General features: G+C 43.0%; 2 protein-coding genes and 1 long non-coding RNA gene across 3 annotated transcripts; 2 read left to right on the forward strand and 1 right to left on the reverse strand.

Annotated features, from left to right (window-relative positions):
* The first annotated feature begins 1,040 nt into the window (after nt 1–1,040).
* On the forward strand, nt 1,041–11,877 carry qpctla (glutaminyl-peptide cyclotransferase-like a). The gene is made up of 7 exons (XM_085796418.1): nt 1,041–1,297; nt 4,311–4,457; nt 6,029–6,322; nt 7,302–7,463; nt 7,778–7,877; nt 8,563–8,679; nt 11,343–11,877. Exons 1-7 carry the CDS (start codon nt 1,079–1,081, stop codon nt 11,486–11,488), a joined length of 1,185 nt encoding a protein of 394 aa, XP_085652544.1. The 5' UTR covers nt 1,041–1,078; the 3' UTR covers nt 11,489–11,877.
* Nucleotides 11,878–12,520: 643 nt separating this feature from the next.
* On the forward strand, nt 12,521–13,677 carry LOC146976547 (uncharacterized). The gene is made up of 2 exons (XR_015037383.1): nt 12,521–13,173; nt 13,625–13,677. It is a non-coding gene; the product is annotated as an uncharacterized LOC146976547 (long non-coding RNA).
* Nucleotides 13,678–13,733: 56 nt separating this feature from the next.
* Nucleotides 13,734–16,301, reverse strand: six9 (SIX homeobox 9). The gene is made up of 3 exons (XM_085794527.1): nt 15,755–16,301; nt 14,536–14,696; nt 13,734–13,998 (listed from the first exon to the last, which is right to left on the reverse strand). The coding sequence occupies exons 1-3, from the start codon at nt 16,205–16,207 to the stop codon at nt 13,842–13,844; spliced, it is 771 nt and encodes a 256-aa protein (XP_085650653.1). The 5' UTR covers nt 16,208–16,301; the 3' UTR covers nt 13,734–13,841.
* Between the last annotated feature and the right edge of the window lie 250 nt (nt 16,302–16,551).

Consider the following 16,551-nt stretch of genomic DNA (forward strand, 5'->3'; position numbering starts at 1 on the left):
CAGCTGGACAAGTTTTCATCATGTGCGGTTTCATAGGTTAGACAGTAAATACATTCCGTTTATTATAATGGGTGACAAATGTAGCCTACATTTTATATTTGATATATATAAGGATTTGGAAACTATCAAACTTGTCTGATACCTTGGTCAACGTTGTCTGAGAGCTCAAGTCTCCTGGGATTCCCGTTCTTTTGCAGGGTGCTGCTTTTATTCCCTTTTTCACACTAAAACAGTAGGGGGACAAAAATAACACTCTGACATTGCTTAAAATGTTGCAAAAGAGTGTTTCATGTTTAACTCTATGGTTTAACTCTATGCCTTTTGGAGATCATTTCATCTTCCACGTGTTTAAAACAGAAATTTTGACCAGGGGTGCGCAAACTTTTGCATGCCATTGTATTTTTTTTATTTTTTTTAATATTATATATAAGTGTAGTTTATACTCCCTGGCGATATGTGGCAGTATTGCATCATGTAGCCGGTTTTTTCAACCATCAGAGAAGAAGTTACGCCATTTGATCAGGGATGGTCCCGTAATGTGACGGCAACAAATTGTACATTATTTACTCGGATTTGTGTGACAGAACAGAAGAGTTGTATAAGTTTGATGCACGGTCGCGTTGTTGGTGCAGGTTCGTCTCATTATTAGTCGCTGTCAGCGGATAAAACATGAGTTAGTCAGCGCGGTGAGGAGCCGGTGGAGCCACAGACAGACTCTGTTAGTGTGAATTATAAACATGTATCCCGCATTAAGTGGATGAAAGCGGCAGTAAAGTGCACGGAGGAGCGGCGGGCTGCTGCAGGCTGCAGGCTCACAGAGACGAGGACTTTGTAAACCAACCGAGGGATGGGTCGGTGTGTTGTTATTGTTGAAGCGGGACTATTGCAAAACTGTTGCAAAAAAAACACTACAGCCTCGTTTCCCCCCCGAGTCTGCTGCTTAGTTGAGCGTCCCCTCCACTTCCTGTGTGAATTTAACTCCCGCAAAACCAGTTTCCACACGTCGCCCTGAGGACTGAGCAGCCAGCACACACACAGAGAGAGACAGAGAGACAGACACTGTAGCTCCAGACCAGCCATGTCCCGGTCCAGTCGACGGTACAAGCCCCTGCAGCAGAGCAACGGCAGCGGCTCCTTCCCCAGCTGCGACCGGGTTCGGATGCCCCGGGCCCGGGTGCTGCTGCTCTGCCTCCTCGGGTTCCTGGTGCTGGCGGTGGTGCTGGGGGTCTACCTGTCCAACGACACAGCCGGCGGACATGTCAACCGCCTGCCCGCCGTGGACATAACCAGAGACAGGGTAAGTAAGAGTTAATGATGACAGAGAGAGGTAAACAAGGTGCTGTGTTGGTTGGCTTATGCCTCCTGTGTTTAATGTAACAGTGCACACAGTAATCAGATACTGGTGGAGGGTCCATTCACTCAAGTAGGCTGCTCTAATTAAATGAGTTGAGTATTTCTGTTTTCTACCTCTACATTTCAGAGAAAAACACTCTACTTGTTTGTTCACTTCGTTTATTATAGCTACTATTACTTTATTTATTAGTCACTCAGAAGATTTTTCCTGTATGACCAGATTATTACATTTTATGCACTGTTAAAATTATGTTATTTGGTTAAACTTGCACCTACAGCATAGGTGTTAGTGGTGACATAGCTGAACTATGTACACAAAGCAAAGCTCTCTAAACCTAATTGATGAAAAACAGGTACAGGAATAAAATGAGCAAATTAAAACATAGAAGACTATAGCATTTAAAAATGTGCATTTTATGATAAAAGATATAGAAAATAATAGACTTTTAATGGATAAACTGAATTTTAAGAAGTGATTTTAGATTCAGATGGTGTGTGGAAAAATCATATGGAAGAAGTCAGAAAAATAAAAAATAAAAAGTCTGTATTCAAAACTGTATTGTTCTGACTTCTTTCTTATGCTTTTTCAGCATCTAACAACTTCCGCTTTGTAGCATCAAAATAATTAATGTATTAAACAGTTGAGAGACCTGCTGCACAACCCTGAGCAGGTCTCTTCCAGGTTGCACTTGGTCAAATGTCACATACGAGACACACTCAGGTATAGCTACACAACAGTATAGATATCCTCACTCATGGGAACTATGTATCTATCTAGCTTTCTAGCCATATGTACTGTAGGCCTAGCTATTTATTTATTTATGTATGTGTCTGTATTTCCATATTTCTGCCTCTGAGTGTGGAAATAATCATGCATCCTCCTTCTCTTTCGCATTAAAACCAGGAAGGATGCAGTAAACACTCTGCATGCATCTCAGGCCCGCATCTCATTTTCACATTTCATCCTCCAGCAAAAACCACTCGACATTATTTGATCTCTGGTACATTCGACTCTGTATCTGATGGAGACATTGATCTGTGGTGTGTCACTGTTTCCTGCTAAGATGTCAGTTTTTCAATACTACCGGTAGTTGAATACACTTCAATTTTAACTTGTAACTTCTTTGTTATAATCTTCAACAATTTTTTCATCCATTTCATGTAAATTAATCTCCTTTTAACAAGTTCTACTTTAAATCACAAAGTACTGAAAATGAAAATAACATTGTAGCCGTCACTAGTAGGCTACTCCTCTGTTTTAGTTTTAGATCTGTCAGGGTATCAAAGAGTACAGCAGATTCATTCAGCAACTTCCAGTTACTGTAGCTGCCCAGGTGTTTCACTTCCCACTGGTCACATGTCCCACTTGTCCATCAGTCCCTGGACTTTTCCTCCTTCCTTTTTAGTTGAGCCGATTTCATTCATATAACCCAGCATCGCAAAGTCTTTTATAATCTGTAAGTCACACACGTTGTTTTCATTATTGATTGATCTGGTTATTATTCTCTCAATTAATCATGTTTTTCTGTAAGATCATCAACGTATCAATGTTTCAATTACATAGATCTATGTCAGGAAGATCCTGAAAAAGGGTGCAGACTTAACCCTATTTCAAAAACTCTGTTTTTTAGTCCTGCACCTGTGTGTGCTCTATCCTACTATTGGTTTCATTGGTTTCAAGATCATACATCAAGTTTATTACAGAGTATGAAGAAAAATATAATTTGAAGATCTTAAAGTTTGACAAAATAGAAACAGGAATTCTTGGCTTTTTTTGCTTGAGACATGGTCACTACAATTCATCAAGTAAAATAGATACATTCTGTCAACGAACCTTTCAATCAAGTGACTCATTGTTTTAGCCCCAAACAGGATATCAATTTTAACCTGAGATTAAGCACAAACTCCATAATACCTTAAACAGGAGCAAAAGATTGACACAACAGATCCATCACATGCATTGCTATCTCAATAGAACAAGACATCACACACCCACTCAACACCTACCTCACCCCTCTCCCCTCAGGACAATGATACAGGGCACTGAGGTGCAGATGGGCCCGCTTAAAGCAGAAGTAAGCGATCCGGTCGTTTTGGCTAATGCTGCGTTCCAGGCAGGCTTTTGAAACCGTAAATTACAGCTTCAAGTCACAACTTACGACTTTGTAGCGTTTCAGGCAACCCACTCGTGTTTTTCTGACCTGTTTTACCTGTGAAAGTCACTATAACGGCCACTCGTAACTTCCAACCCGTGAACTCGTACCAGATCAAACTGGTATGACTTCACAGGTCGGAAAAACACGAGTTACGAGTTGCCTTGAACGCACCATAACGTCTTGTCAGCCGATGGAGTTAGCAGCCCCCGCCCTCGTCATGGATCTATTGGTCCTCGTCCCTGCGTCACCACATTCATGCGCATCCCTTGGCTGCACACACAGCCCTTTATGCCGTTCTCTCTCCTCATTGGATAAAACTTGTAGGATACGAGAAAAGTTTTCTCCTCGGCTCAGAGCAGAGCAGAGTGACTGACAGACCCGTGTTTCGGTCCAAACACTCTATGTAAGTGATTGCTGTCGGAAGATATAACTATTTAAGACTTATATTAACACAAAAATATTGCTTACTTCTGCTTTAATCCCGGCCATCATAGTGACCCTTAACAAAAGGCCCAGATAACCTGGCCAGAGTGTGATAAATATGTTGTAATCTGTGTGTTTTATGTGCTTGCTCTGTCTGTCTGGTGAAATGCAATGGTCATGTGAAAAAGAAGTTCCCTAAAGGGACAATAAAAGTCTGAAGTCTAAAAGGGAGAAAGCCTAGAGCGACTAAATATACAGTAGTATGTGTAAGGAGCAGAGCATCATGCAGACCTGAGAAGAGGACAAACCCTCATCAACACAGTCTGTTCGTCCTCCCTCATCAGCTTTTCATCACTGATCTTGTCCTCTCTCCTCCAGCTATCCCATAAACCCAGTAAGTGCGCTCCAGCTCAAATCCGCCGTCTGGCCTCTCAGGTGGACGGCGCTCGTCTGTGGGAGACTCACCTGAGGCCGATCCTGATCGAGAGGCTCCCAGGGACCCAAGGCAGCCTGGTCGTACAGCAGGTGTGTGTGTGAAATTTACATATTCTCCTCTTCCGTGCAAAATGAACTCACTTCTTTCCCTCCTTCATCTTTAAAACCCTCCTGTTGTCCTCCTGGGTCAAGGAAGAAAGGAAGGACAAAGGGAAAGATGGGAGGAAAGAAGCAAGGAAAGATAGAAGGAGGGAGGGAACAGGTTCGGTCAATTGAGTCAAAAAGGAAGGAAGAAGTAAGGACGAAGTGAAGGAAGGATGGGAGGGAGAAAGGATTGTGGAAAGAAGGAAAGAAAGATGGAGAGAGGGAACAGATTCGTTCAAGGAAGAAGGAAGGAAGGGGGGAAAAAAGGATTGTGGAAAGAAGGGAGGGAAAAGGGAAGTAAAGAAAGTTGGAGGGAGGGAACAGATTCGTTCAAGGAAGGAAGAAGGAAGGGAAAAGGGAAGGAAAGAAAGATGGAGGTATATAGGGAACAGACCAGGTCAATTGGATCAAAGGAGGAAGAAGAAGGAAGGAAGGGAGGGAGAAAGGATTGTGGAAAGAAGGAAAGAAAGATGGAGGGAGGGAACAGATTCGTTCAAGGAAGAAGGAAGGAAGGGAGGGAAAAAGGATTGTGGAAAGAAGGAAGGAAAAAGGAAGGAAAGAAAGATGGAGGGAGGGAACAGATTCGTTCAAGGAAGGAAGAAGAAGGAAGGGAAAAGGGAAGGAAAGAAAGATGGAGGTATATAGGGAACAGACCAGGTCAATTGGATCAAAGGAGGAAGAAGAAGGAAGGAAGGGAGGGAGAAAGGATTGTGGAAAGAAGGAAAGAAAGATGGAGGGAGGGAACAGATTCGTTCAAGGAAGAAGGAAGGAAGGGAGGGAAAGAAGGAAGGGAAAAGGGAAGTAAAGAAAGTTGGAGGGAGGGAACAGATTCGTTCAAGGAAGGAAGAAGAAGAAGGAAGGGAAAAGGGAAGGAAAGAAAGATCGAGGTTTATAGGGAACAGACCAGGTCAATTGGATCAAAAGAGGAAGAAGAAGTAAGGACGAAGGGAAAGAAGGAAAGAAGGAAGGGAGGGGAAAAGGATTGTGGAAAGAAGGAAGGGAAAAGGGAAGTAAAGAAAGTTGGAGGGAGGGAACAGATTCGTTAAAGGAAGGAAGAAGAAGGAAGGGAAAAGGGAAGGATAGAAAGATCGAGGTTTATAGGGAACAGACCAGGTCAATTGGATCAAAAGAGGAAGAAGAAGTAAGGACGAAGGGAAGGAAGGGAGAAAGGATTGTGGAAAGAAGGAAAGAAAGATGGAGGGAGGGGACAGATTCATTCAAGGAAGAAGGAAGGAAGGGAGGGAAAAGGGAAGGGAAGAAAGATGGAGGTATATAGGGAACAGACCAGGTCAATTGGATCAAAAGAGGAAGAAGAAGGAAGGAAGGAAGGAAGGAAGGAAGGAAGGAAGGAAGGAAGGAAGGAAGGAAGGAAGGAAGGAAGGAAGGAAGGAAGGGAAAAAAGATTGTGGAAAGAAGGAAGAGAGAAAGGAAGGAAAGAAGGAAGGATGGAGGAAGGTCAGTTTGACCCAGAAGGACGACAGCAGGGTTAATCTCTGACTCTGCTCCCTCTCCTTCAGCACATCGCCTCCACCCTGTCCTCGCTGTCCGCCGGCTGGTCCGTGGACCGAGACTCCTTCAGGTCTGCGACCCCTCGGGGCCCGGTCGCCTTCACCAACGTCGTGGCCACTCTGGACCCGTCTGCCCCCCGGCGGCTGCTCCTCGCCTGCCACTACGACTCCAAGCTGCTGCCCCCCGACCCGCAGGCGCCGGAGAGGGTGTTTCTGGGCGCCAGCGACTCGGCGGTGCCCTGCGCGATGATGCTGGAGCTCGCCACTTCTCTGGACGCTCAGCTTAAATCATTCAAACAGCAGGTGTGTGTGTGTGTGCGCTCAGTTGTGTTTTCCTGACACCTAGTTGAAACAGATGCTGACAGATTGAGTTTGATCCTCTCTCCTGTGACAAGACAAAGAGTAAAAGATCTGAGACACAGACGACTATATTTTTTTCCTTTTTTCTTAAAGCAGAAGTAAGCGATCCGGTCGTTTTCGCTAATGCTGCGTTCCAGGCAGGCTTTTGAAACCGTAAGTTACAGCTTCAAGTCACAACTTACGACTTTGTAGCGTTCCAGGCAACCCACAACTGGCGTTTTTCCGACCTGTTTTACCTGTGAAAGTCACTATAACGGCCACTCGTAACTTCCGACCTGTGAACTCGTACCAGATCGAACTGGTACGACTTCACAGGTCGGAAAAACACGAGTTACGGGTTGCCTTGAACGCACCATAACTTCTTGTCAGCCGACGGAGTTAGCAGCCCCCGCCCTCGTCATGGATCTATTGGTCCTCGTCCCTACGTCGCCACATTCATGCGCATCCCTTGGCTGCACACACAGCCCTTCATGCCGTTCTCTCTCCTCATTGGATAAAAATTGTAGGATACAAGAAAAGTTTTCTCCTCGACTCAGAGCAGAGCAGAGGGACTGAGAGACCCGTGTTTCGGTCCAAACACTCTATATAAGTGATTGCTGTCGGAAGATATAACTATTTAAGACTTATATTAACACAAAAATATCGCTTACTTCTGCTTTAATTCCTCATTTTGTCTCTCCGCCTCTGAGGCTGCAGCCTAGAATAAAAAACGCTGACTCTAGGCCTCTGTATTGAATGCAGCAGGCATCTGTATATAGCGGTGTCTCTCCAGAGGCTGTGCTTTACGTACTGGCTGTAGGAATACACACACACACACACACATATATACACACTGCGACAACAGAGGAGCCGGCCTCAGTTTGCTGATTTTGTAAAGTGCATTTTAATGAGATATCCTCTCGTTTTTTCCCCCCCTGTTTAGAAACTCCCAGTGACTCTCCAGCTGGTGTTTTTCGACGGAGAGGAGTCGTTTGAAGAGTGGACGGCCACCGACTCGCTGTACGGTTCTCGTCACCTGGCCGAGCGGATGGCGAACACGCCTCACCCCGCGGGCCCCTCGCACGCCACCATGCTCCAGGCTGTGGTGAGGAAACTGTGTTTTGGCTCGGTGCAGGAAAACACGTCCTCCACAGGCGTTTCCTCACACCCTGACGCAGACACCGGCTGAATAATGTATGATCAGGCTGAATATAGCACAAACACACAGCCAGAGACTTAAGCTCAACCGCCGGAGCTCAGTCATGTTTAATGGACGAGCACCTGGTCACTGTTTTGTCTCTTGTGTAGTCATGTGTAGTAAATTTAATTTATTTACATCTCAGAAACATATAAGATACTATGTTGAAAAGGATCAATATTCGGTGACTATTTCCAACAAACTGACCGCCGTCTCCCTAGGACCTCTTTGTGCTTCTGGACCTGCTCGGCGGTCCCGACCCCCTCATAGCCAACCACTTTGACAACACGGCGCGCTGGTTCGACCGTCTGATCGCTGCAGGTAAGTGGGTCGATGACGTGATGCAACCCGATGTCAAGTGGTGTAGCCAGTCTGATCTGATCCGACTATATACAGGAAAACTGATCTGGGCTCAAATGTGGAATAAATGTAATTAACTTTAATGTAATTAACTTTTACAATCTGCAACACTATGATTCTTGACAAATTTGACAAAATTTGTCACATTATTTTGAAAAAAAGCAGTGGTTTTTTCAAACAACTTTATTTAAGGCATTTTCAGTTATATAAACAAAAGTTAACATACATACATACACAAACATAACATAATCCCATACTAGTACCCTCCCCTCCTCCCTCCCAGAAAAGCAGTGTTTTTAGGATAAATTCAATGCATTAAAATTTAAATATAGAAACTGAACAAAAATTGTATTTCAATTTAATGTTTTCAGAAGAAAGTATATTTTTTACAAATACACTTAAATCCACTGTAGATGGATAAAATATTCATATTTATCTTTCTTTTGTGGTTACACCATTGGACATTTCAGAGGCACTTGGAGAATGTATGAATGTCATTTCAAAAGACATAAAAAGATCACAAATACAGAATGTACATTTTAACAAATCTGATGCATGCTTTTAAAACAAATTTTAAAGATATTTCTGAATTGCTCATCTTGCCCATCATTATGTGGCCCTCTGTGTGTGTGCCCCTCACCCCCAGAGAAGAGGCTCCATCGTCAGGGCCTGTTGACGTCTCACCCTTCAGAGCAGACGTACTTCAGGAAGGACGTGTATCTTGGACCCGTCCAGGACGACCACATCCCCTTCCTTCACAGAGGTGAGTGATGGCACCAGCTGGGTTTCCATCCAGCATGCACATGTTGGATGGACACGACGTCTATGTGTGGAGCCATGCACTGTGTTTGGAGTATTTTTTACCACCGTCTATAGTTTGACTGGTGCCCCCCGTCTGTTCAGCGCACTGGAAAATTACTGGCACCAGCAGTTTATCTCAACAAACGAACTGTATTTAACATGATACTCACATTACAGTAGTCAGTGGATGGAAATGCACAGTTCAGTTCAGTCGGTTTTACTTGATGGGAATGTTTTGACGTTTGGGTAAGATTTGTGGTGTATCTGGATGGAAACCTGGCCCCAAACAGCCACATAATTTACAACCAGTGCGGTGAGATGCTCCTGCAGATTCTTCCTGCACAGCGTTAGGAGGACGGAGGAGCAGCCCAGGTGCTCGGCCAGGCATTTGTCATGTTCTGTCTGGACTAATGCAGTGTCCGCCACCAGACTCCTGCAGCTAGTCCAGAGAGCCGCTCTGCTCAGCCTCTTCAGTTTCCACACTCCACTCATCTTCTCTGTTCAACACTAGCTTCTCTTTTTCAGCTTTTAACAGAGGCCACAAGCTCTAGTTCTTCTGTTGAGCCAAGTGTTGCTGTGGTTTTGACCTCTTTTAACTTTTTCCCGTCTTTGTGCACTGGGCAAGGCAAGGCAAGGCATCTTTATTTATATAGCGCATTTCATACCAAGGCAGCTCAATGTGCTTTACATAAAGACAAAACATTTAAAAAAAAAAAAAAGAAGCATAGCAGTTGTACCAGAAGCTTCATTTTGTTCCTACACAGTTCCCTTTTCCAGCTCACATACAGTTCAAGACTGTGGCGCTGGATGACAGGGCACTGAAGGGAGAGTGAGCTGTTGGGCTCTGAGGAATTTATTGGTATTTTTTAAATGAAATTATTTTTTATCGTCTAATTGATAAATTGAGAAAATTGTTAGCAGATTAGTCAATTTTTAAAATAACCATTATCTGGAGGCCTAATTAAGTTTACGTCCTTAACATGATGTTAAAAAAGCTGGAACCACAAATTCTTAGCATCCATCCATCCGTTGTATATACTGCTGCAGGGTCACGGGGGGCTGGAGCCAGTCAGCTGACATAGGATTAGGGTTGGGTACATCTGTACAGGTCGCCAGTCTGTCTCAGGGATAACAGAGACGAGCAAGGCACACATACTGAACTACTGTGCTGCCCAAATCTTAGAATATTTGCTTAAGAAAATGACAAAAACCAACTTGTCAATTATCAGAGGAGTTATTTATTTTTTTATTTTTTTATTTTTTGAAGATTATTTTTCTTCACTTTTTTCTCATGGTCTTATCTTAAAAATATTTTTGTACTCTGGCTTTTATAGCCTATTTTACTTGTGTATATACAGTACATGTCATGTATTAGCAGTTACATTGCTTGACTCTATTTATTTCATTGTCTATTCATGTAGCCTACCAATAGGGTCGTGCTGTGATATTTGTTAGCTGCGTGTTTCCATGACGGAGTTCTTGGTGTGTGCTCTGATTGGCCCACTGAATCTATTTACGATGCTCCCCCTGTCCACACCATAGTACTACCTGATGAGGGTCTCCGAGACCGAAACGTTGTAAGTGAAGACAGTGAGCCAGAGTTTTCCTCTATTGTACTTCTTCACTTTTGGAATTGAAAATGTATGTGTGATTTGGAAATCACACATAAATTATGTCAAATCCAAAATGTCAAAATCTATTGCAATTCTTTATAAAGCCCAAGCTTTCCTCTCTCAACAATCACTAGTCACATTATATTATTCATTAATTGCCCCTTATATGACATATTGCATTGAGGTCTGGGGAAACAGAACAAATACAAATTCTATTTTTTTATTGCAAAAAATTCTATTTTTTTATTGCAAAAAAAGGCTATAAGAATCATCAGTAATAAACCTTTCCGTGAGCCAACCAACTCACTATTTAGTCGCCTGAACATTTTGAAATTCAGGGACTTAGTTGATTACATTACAATACAAACCATGTACAAAGCAAAAAATAAACTTCTTCCTCAAGATATCCAGAATCTGTTTAAAATGAAGGATTCCAGTTATAACCTGAGAAGACCACTATTATTTGAGAAAACAAAGACTTGAACTACTGTAAAAAAATCACTGTCTTTCTGTTAGAGGGGTTAACATCTGGAATAATTGTCCTGAAAATATTAAATTATGCTGTACTCTAGTCAGCTTTAAAAAACTTTATAAGAACAACATAATTTCTCGTTACAGTATGGAAAATTAAGTTCAATGATTTTGTACTATATTGGGTTATGCGCTGTGTACAATTCTTTATTTTGTTGTGATCAGAAATTTAAGTGTACTGATTAATTTCAAATGTCTGTGATCTGATCCTATTGTATTAATGCGTATATATATATATATATTATTTTATTTTATTTTATTTTTATTTTTTAAGGTAAAAGGGGTAGGGTTATATAAGCTTTGGCTTCAACCTACACCCTTTTGGTTATATAAGCTTGATATACCGAAATAAATAAATTCATTCATTCATTCAAAAATAGACAAAGAGTTTTTATGTTCCTCGAGTCTAAAAGCTCATTGGTATTTACTGTGTTTACCACCTGCTGTCAGCCAGCATCACTATCCTCTTGTCTCCCTGCAGGTGTCCCTGTGCTCCACGTCATAGCCACGCCCTTCCCGCAGTTCTGGCACACGCTGGACGACACGGAGGAGAACATGCACCGCCCCACCGTGGAGAACCTGACCAAGATCATGGCTGTGTTTCTGGCCGAATACCTGGGCTTCTGATCACAGGACACAGACATGAACCTGAGGGAGTAGAGGTGAAGGCCCGCGCAGCTGTTAACCCCAACCCTCTGTCCACCGTCACCCTGGAGTCGTGGAGTACCAGTGTGTTTTTTTTATCACACTGGTTGTGGATAAAGGACCAGGTGGACAGGAGGAGAGTGACCGGTGAAGTGAAGTGGGTGTGGCTGAACTTTACCAAAGACTTGTCCTGGCTGAACTGTCCAGCCTCTTTATTTTCATTCAGTGAACGAATTGGAGACATTTGAGGAAATGTCTGGGAATGTGAAGTGGATCCAGAGTCTTAATCAAAACATTATAAAGAGCATGGTACCCGAGGGGAAGCTGGGAAAATGTGTTTGTGATTGCAGACACTCTAAATTCATATTTTTGCTCAAAGGGATAGTTCACCCAAAATTGAAATTTCACTCATTATCTACTCACCCTCATGTGGACTAAGGAGTGGGAGAAGTTTCAGAGTCCTCCGTGGCTTCACTGAGTTACAGGGGGTCTCGGCGTAGCAGTGCATGTCCATAACGGTTGCAAATGGATATCAACTGTCTTCGTAACAAAAAGAAACACCAAAAAACATCCAAATACCTGTCCGTCTTGTATTGAAGCCCCGAAATGCAAAATTGTCCCGAAAAAAATATTATTAATAATATTATTATTATTATTATTAATATTAATATTTTTCAAGCTTGTTTGTAGCGTAAGCTCCTCTTCCCGGTTCGTCAAATTTGGATGAACCGAACTGGGAAGAGGAGCTTCGAGAAGCTTCCGCTACAAAACAAGCTTGAAATATAGACTTATTTAAATTTTTTTGGGACAATTTCGCATTTCGGGGCTTCAATACAAGACGGACATTACATACGCTTTATATGGACATGCACTGCTACGCCGAGACCCCCTGTAACTCAGAGAAGCCACGGAGGACTCTGAAACTTCTCCCAGCCCTTAGTCGACATGAGGGTGAGGAGATAATGAGTGAAATTTCAATTTTGGGTGAACTATCCCTTTAATTCCTGTAAAGAAAAACTTAGCCTTATCCATATTATTAATAGTATTATTTCCCCCCATTAATATGATTGAGATGCACTAGTGTCTTTTTGAAGACAGACTTCACAATCATTTGAGCCCATTTGAGCAGCTGTGAACACTGTTCCTTCCTACAGTGACGATGGTGACAGCTACGTCATGTCTGTGAATAATTATCTTCATTTTAACTTCACTTTGGTGGAGTTCCTCTTGGCCTTACTACCTGCTGTTATTAATTACTAGCTATATCCTGTGGCTGTACTGCACAGCTTGTCTCTGTGTAATGGTATTATAATGAAAACCCAGTGAATGTGCTTTTACGCCGCGTGAAAGGTGTAGCAAGGAGTTGAAATGGTTTTACACAGTTTGTCTCAGATGTGGTCTTCGTGCTGGGAAGTCAAACACACTGAAATGCTGACCAACGTTTTAACAGCACAGTCTCATGTTTCCTTTTAACGAGTTGAAGAGCGCGATCGTTGTAAATGTCTTGATTCCATGTAGGAGAAACTAGTGTGTAAGGTTGAGTGAGAGACTTTCCAAAGTGTGGCGATCCTCTGCAGGGCTTTGAAGCATATCTGTGAACTGGTATGTTGATGTTAATCCAGCCATATGACGCTTAATTTTAATGTCTATCCTGTATTGTGTTCCATGTTTAAAGGGATAGTTCAACATTTTGGCAAATTGGCCCATTGCCATAATCCCTATAGTCATAGCAGTAGTATTTGTTACTGTTAATTGTTGGTGTAAGCTATTTTTAGAACGGCGGAGCAGAGCCGTGAGCTGCTCAGAGCTACGCTACGGAGGCTAATGGGATTTCTTGGTTTCCCTCAAACTCATTAAATACACAATCCAACAATTCCAAAACGCTCTGGTGGACAAGTTATGACCTGCACAGCGCATGAATTTACCTCGAAAACAACTCTGTCTTGTAACGTTCCTTTATTATCTCATAGCGTGGTGAATGTGCAGGTCACGACTTGTCCTACTACAACTTACAACTTACAACCGTTCTAAAAATAGCTTGCACCGACAATTAAAGGTAACAAACCTACTGCTATGGCAATGGGCCAATTTGCCAAAATGTTGAACTATCCCTTTAAGTCAAGGTACAATGTCTGCTGAGTCATGTTTGGTAATAAAATTGCAATATAAAACATATACACTTGCAAAATGTTTGTTTTACTGACTCCAGAAAACAGACTTTAAATTGAAGAAGGATAAAAAGCAACGTATTGGAAATGTACAAGCAAAAAAAATAAACAACAAAGTTAGACAAGATGAGTTCAACATCTGGACGGTTGATTCAGACGAGGCCGTCTCACACGTGATGTAGAGGAGGTGGTGGGTGAGAGAGGGGTGGAGGAGAGGGACGTCTGCAGTACTGGGGATGTGGGCTCCCTGGGGGTGAAAGGTCTTTATAAGAGGAGGGGTCGTCTTCTCCTCTGGAACCAGGTGTTTGAAGACTGAAGGCAGAGCTGAGGAGCAACAGGAAAATACAAGAGAAAATTACATTTTGTTCTGCACCACACTTTTATATACGTATAACACCATACTTTAACCACAAGATGGAGCTGTTAATATACCAAGAACCAGTGTAAGCTCAGTTCATCAGGTTCACCTCGGTTAAACTAAGTTGCTTTGAAGGAAGTGGGAATAGAAACAGATCAACAGCCCCACAGTGCATCCTCCTAAAGCTGAATTAACATAATTCAATAAAACTGCATAGGACTGTTGTATAAGACTGTGTTTGCCTAATGTAGGTGTGTAGGCTCCAGTGGCTGTTTATAAAAAGGGTGTACTTTAATAATTACCAGTGTGTTGTTGTTGCAGCAGAAAGTAAACAATTATAATTTCCCTTCAGTTTGTAGGCTACTGACTAGGGTGGAGATGCTTTTCTTGAACCCACTATTGATACTTCGACCTGCTCTTTTCTCAAACAGGACACATTTTCTACATGTAACTTCCTGTAACAAAGGAAGAAGAGACGGTTGATACCCGGCCCTGTCTCTGACCTGGTACCGTCGCCGTTCCGGTCCCTCTGCCTGCGGTTCTTGAACCAGTTGCTGACCTGTGTGGTGGTCAGGCCGGTGGCCGCGGCCAGCTCCCGCTTCTCCCGGGTGGAGGGGTACGGTTTGTGACGGTACCACTGCCGGAGTACAGTCCGTGATTTTTCCTGTGGGAAAGTTAATCATTTATAGTCTATCATACATACATTGTCTCATTTATATTGTCTGTGTTTTTGCGCGTGGACATTTTCCTTCTCTATGTTGTTGCTTTATGTATCTGTGAAGGTGCTTTGGTTTATTTTCCAATGGGAAATGTGACGTGAATCTTCAATAGACCCATTTACTAATCCTGCTATGAAGTGCAGGTATTAAATCATTAAAAATCCCTTTTTAAAAGTACTTAGGCTACTGTATATATTGCCATTCAGTATTTTTTCATGGTGAGTTGATAACACGAGGTCAAAGCTCTTTCAAGCAAGTGTTTTGACTTTTGACTGTTTCCAACATTGTAACCTCTGTGGTGCAAAATTAGATAAATAACTAAATTAAAAATAGCGATAAAGTTGGAAAATATGCCATTACATGTAAAACTGTAAGTATGCCAACTTTTGAGTATGTGAGTCTACAACAAAAACCCATATCTTAGAGGATGATCAAGTCTGAACCTGTACAGTAAGTTGTTATACCCTAACCAGGGCCGTTGCTAGGAATTCTGGGCCCCCTGAAAGAATACAAAAGTGGGCCCCTGCCCCCTGACTTTTCCACTTTTTTTTCATAGACTATGTATGTATTATCATTTTTTATTGAGCCTACTTTGTTTTGATGCTAATGCAGCATTACTATGAGCATTAGTCAGGGTCTTATGCAGAATAATTCAGTCATACAAAGATTAGACTACTGCTGGGGTTTTTTGTGGGCCCCACTGGGCGCTGGGCCCCTAGAATTATCATCACCTTTCTCCCCTATACTACGGCCCTGACCCTAACTGGAGATGTCATAAATAGGAAAGAGTGAAATATTGCACACTGAAGTATAACAGTATAAACTCATAATGTGCATACAGTTTGTATAGTATTTGAGTATTTGTATTACTTTACTCTCTTTCCAGTCTGCCTCTTAAACAACTGAACACATTTCACAAGTTGTACAGCTGTTTAACTACACACCAGCTGGCTCAGTGACAGTTGGGCAGCCTTGTTTTTACAGTGTGTAAGACTCAGTCTACCTTGAAGCAGTAGTTGGTCTCCTCTCCGTCCCAGATGGTGTGTGGTAAAGGGAACTTTCGTCTGACGCGATACTTCCCCACGGCCCCCAGGGGCTGGCCCCTCTGCCGCTCGGCCTCCATGTAGCGGGCTTGGAGCCAGAGCTGCTGCAGCAGCGGGTGGCTGCGTGGGGAGAAGGGGAAGCCCTCCAGCAGGGTGTAGAGGTCTGAGAAGCGCCCCTGGTGAAAGGCCACGGCGGCTTTAGCCTTCAGCACACTCTCCAGCTCCCCAGGGCAGGAGGAGGAGGAAGGAAGAGTGCGGAGGAAGCTTGCAAGATGATCCAGGCAACCTCTCTGCAGCAGGACCTCGCACACGCACGCCACCTGCTCGGCTGTGAAGATCATTGTTGTAGAAACTGGATGGCAGCCCAGAGTCTGTGTGTGAGGAGGATATCTTCTAACGACCTCTCTTAACATCAAGTTTGAAGTAAAGAGAGCCGAAGCCTCTGTGGAGCATTATGGCTCGCATGTGTGTTTATCATTACTCATCGTCATGCCCTGGCAGAATCAAATCTAAGGTAACTTGAGACCATCAGGGTTAGAACAACACCCTGCACATCCCTCCCTCCCTCTCCTGTAAACACATGCGTACACGCCCTCACACACACACACACACACTATTTGAACCTTTTGCTATTGCACTGGCATTCGCCCAATGAGAGATAGAGGGAGCGTGATGGTTTGTACACATTTGAATACAATTTTCTTGCCAAATTATAAGCAAACTCCTCTGACAAATAGTTTTTAGTGCCTGCAGCAAT

The sequence above is a fragment of the Trachurus japonicus genome, chromosome 13 (assembly GCF_045865225.1).
Source record: "Trachurus japonicus isolate A0001 chromosome 13, Traja_1.0".
Classification (NCBI taxonomy): domain Eukaryota; kingdom Metazoa; phylum Chordata; class Actinopteri; order Carangiformes; family Carangidae; genus Trachurus; species Trachurus japonicus.

Coding starts and splice junctions, on each gene's coding strand:
- qpctla (XM_085796418.1), top strand. CDS start 1,079: ATGTCCCGGTCCAGTCGACGGTACAAGCCCCTGCAGCAGAGCAACGGC. Junction 1,298..4,310: donor TGGACATAACCAGAGACAGG/GTAAGTAAGAGT, acceptor TCTCTCCTCCAG/CTATCCCATAAACCCAGTAA. Junction 6,323..7,301: donor TTAAATCATTCAAACAGCAG/GTGTGTGTGTGT, acceptor CCCCCTGTTTAG/AAACTCCCAGTGACTCTCCA.
- six9 (XM_085794527.1), bottom strand. CDS start 16,207: ATGTTAAGAGAGGTCGTTAGAAGATATCCTCCTCACACACAGACTCTG. Junction 14,697..15,754: donor AGACCAACTACTGCTTCAAG/GTAGACTGAGTC, acceptor ACTTTCCCACAG/GAAAAATCACGGACTGTACT. Junction 13,999..14,535: donor CGGAACGGCGACGGTACCAG/GTCAGAGACAGG, acceptor GTTGCTCCTCAG/CTCTGCCTTCAGTCTTCAAA.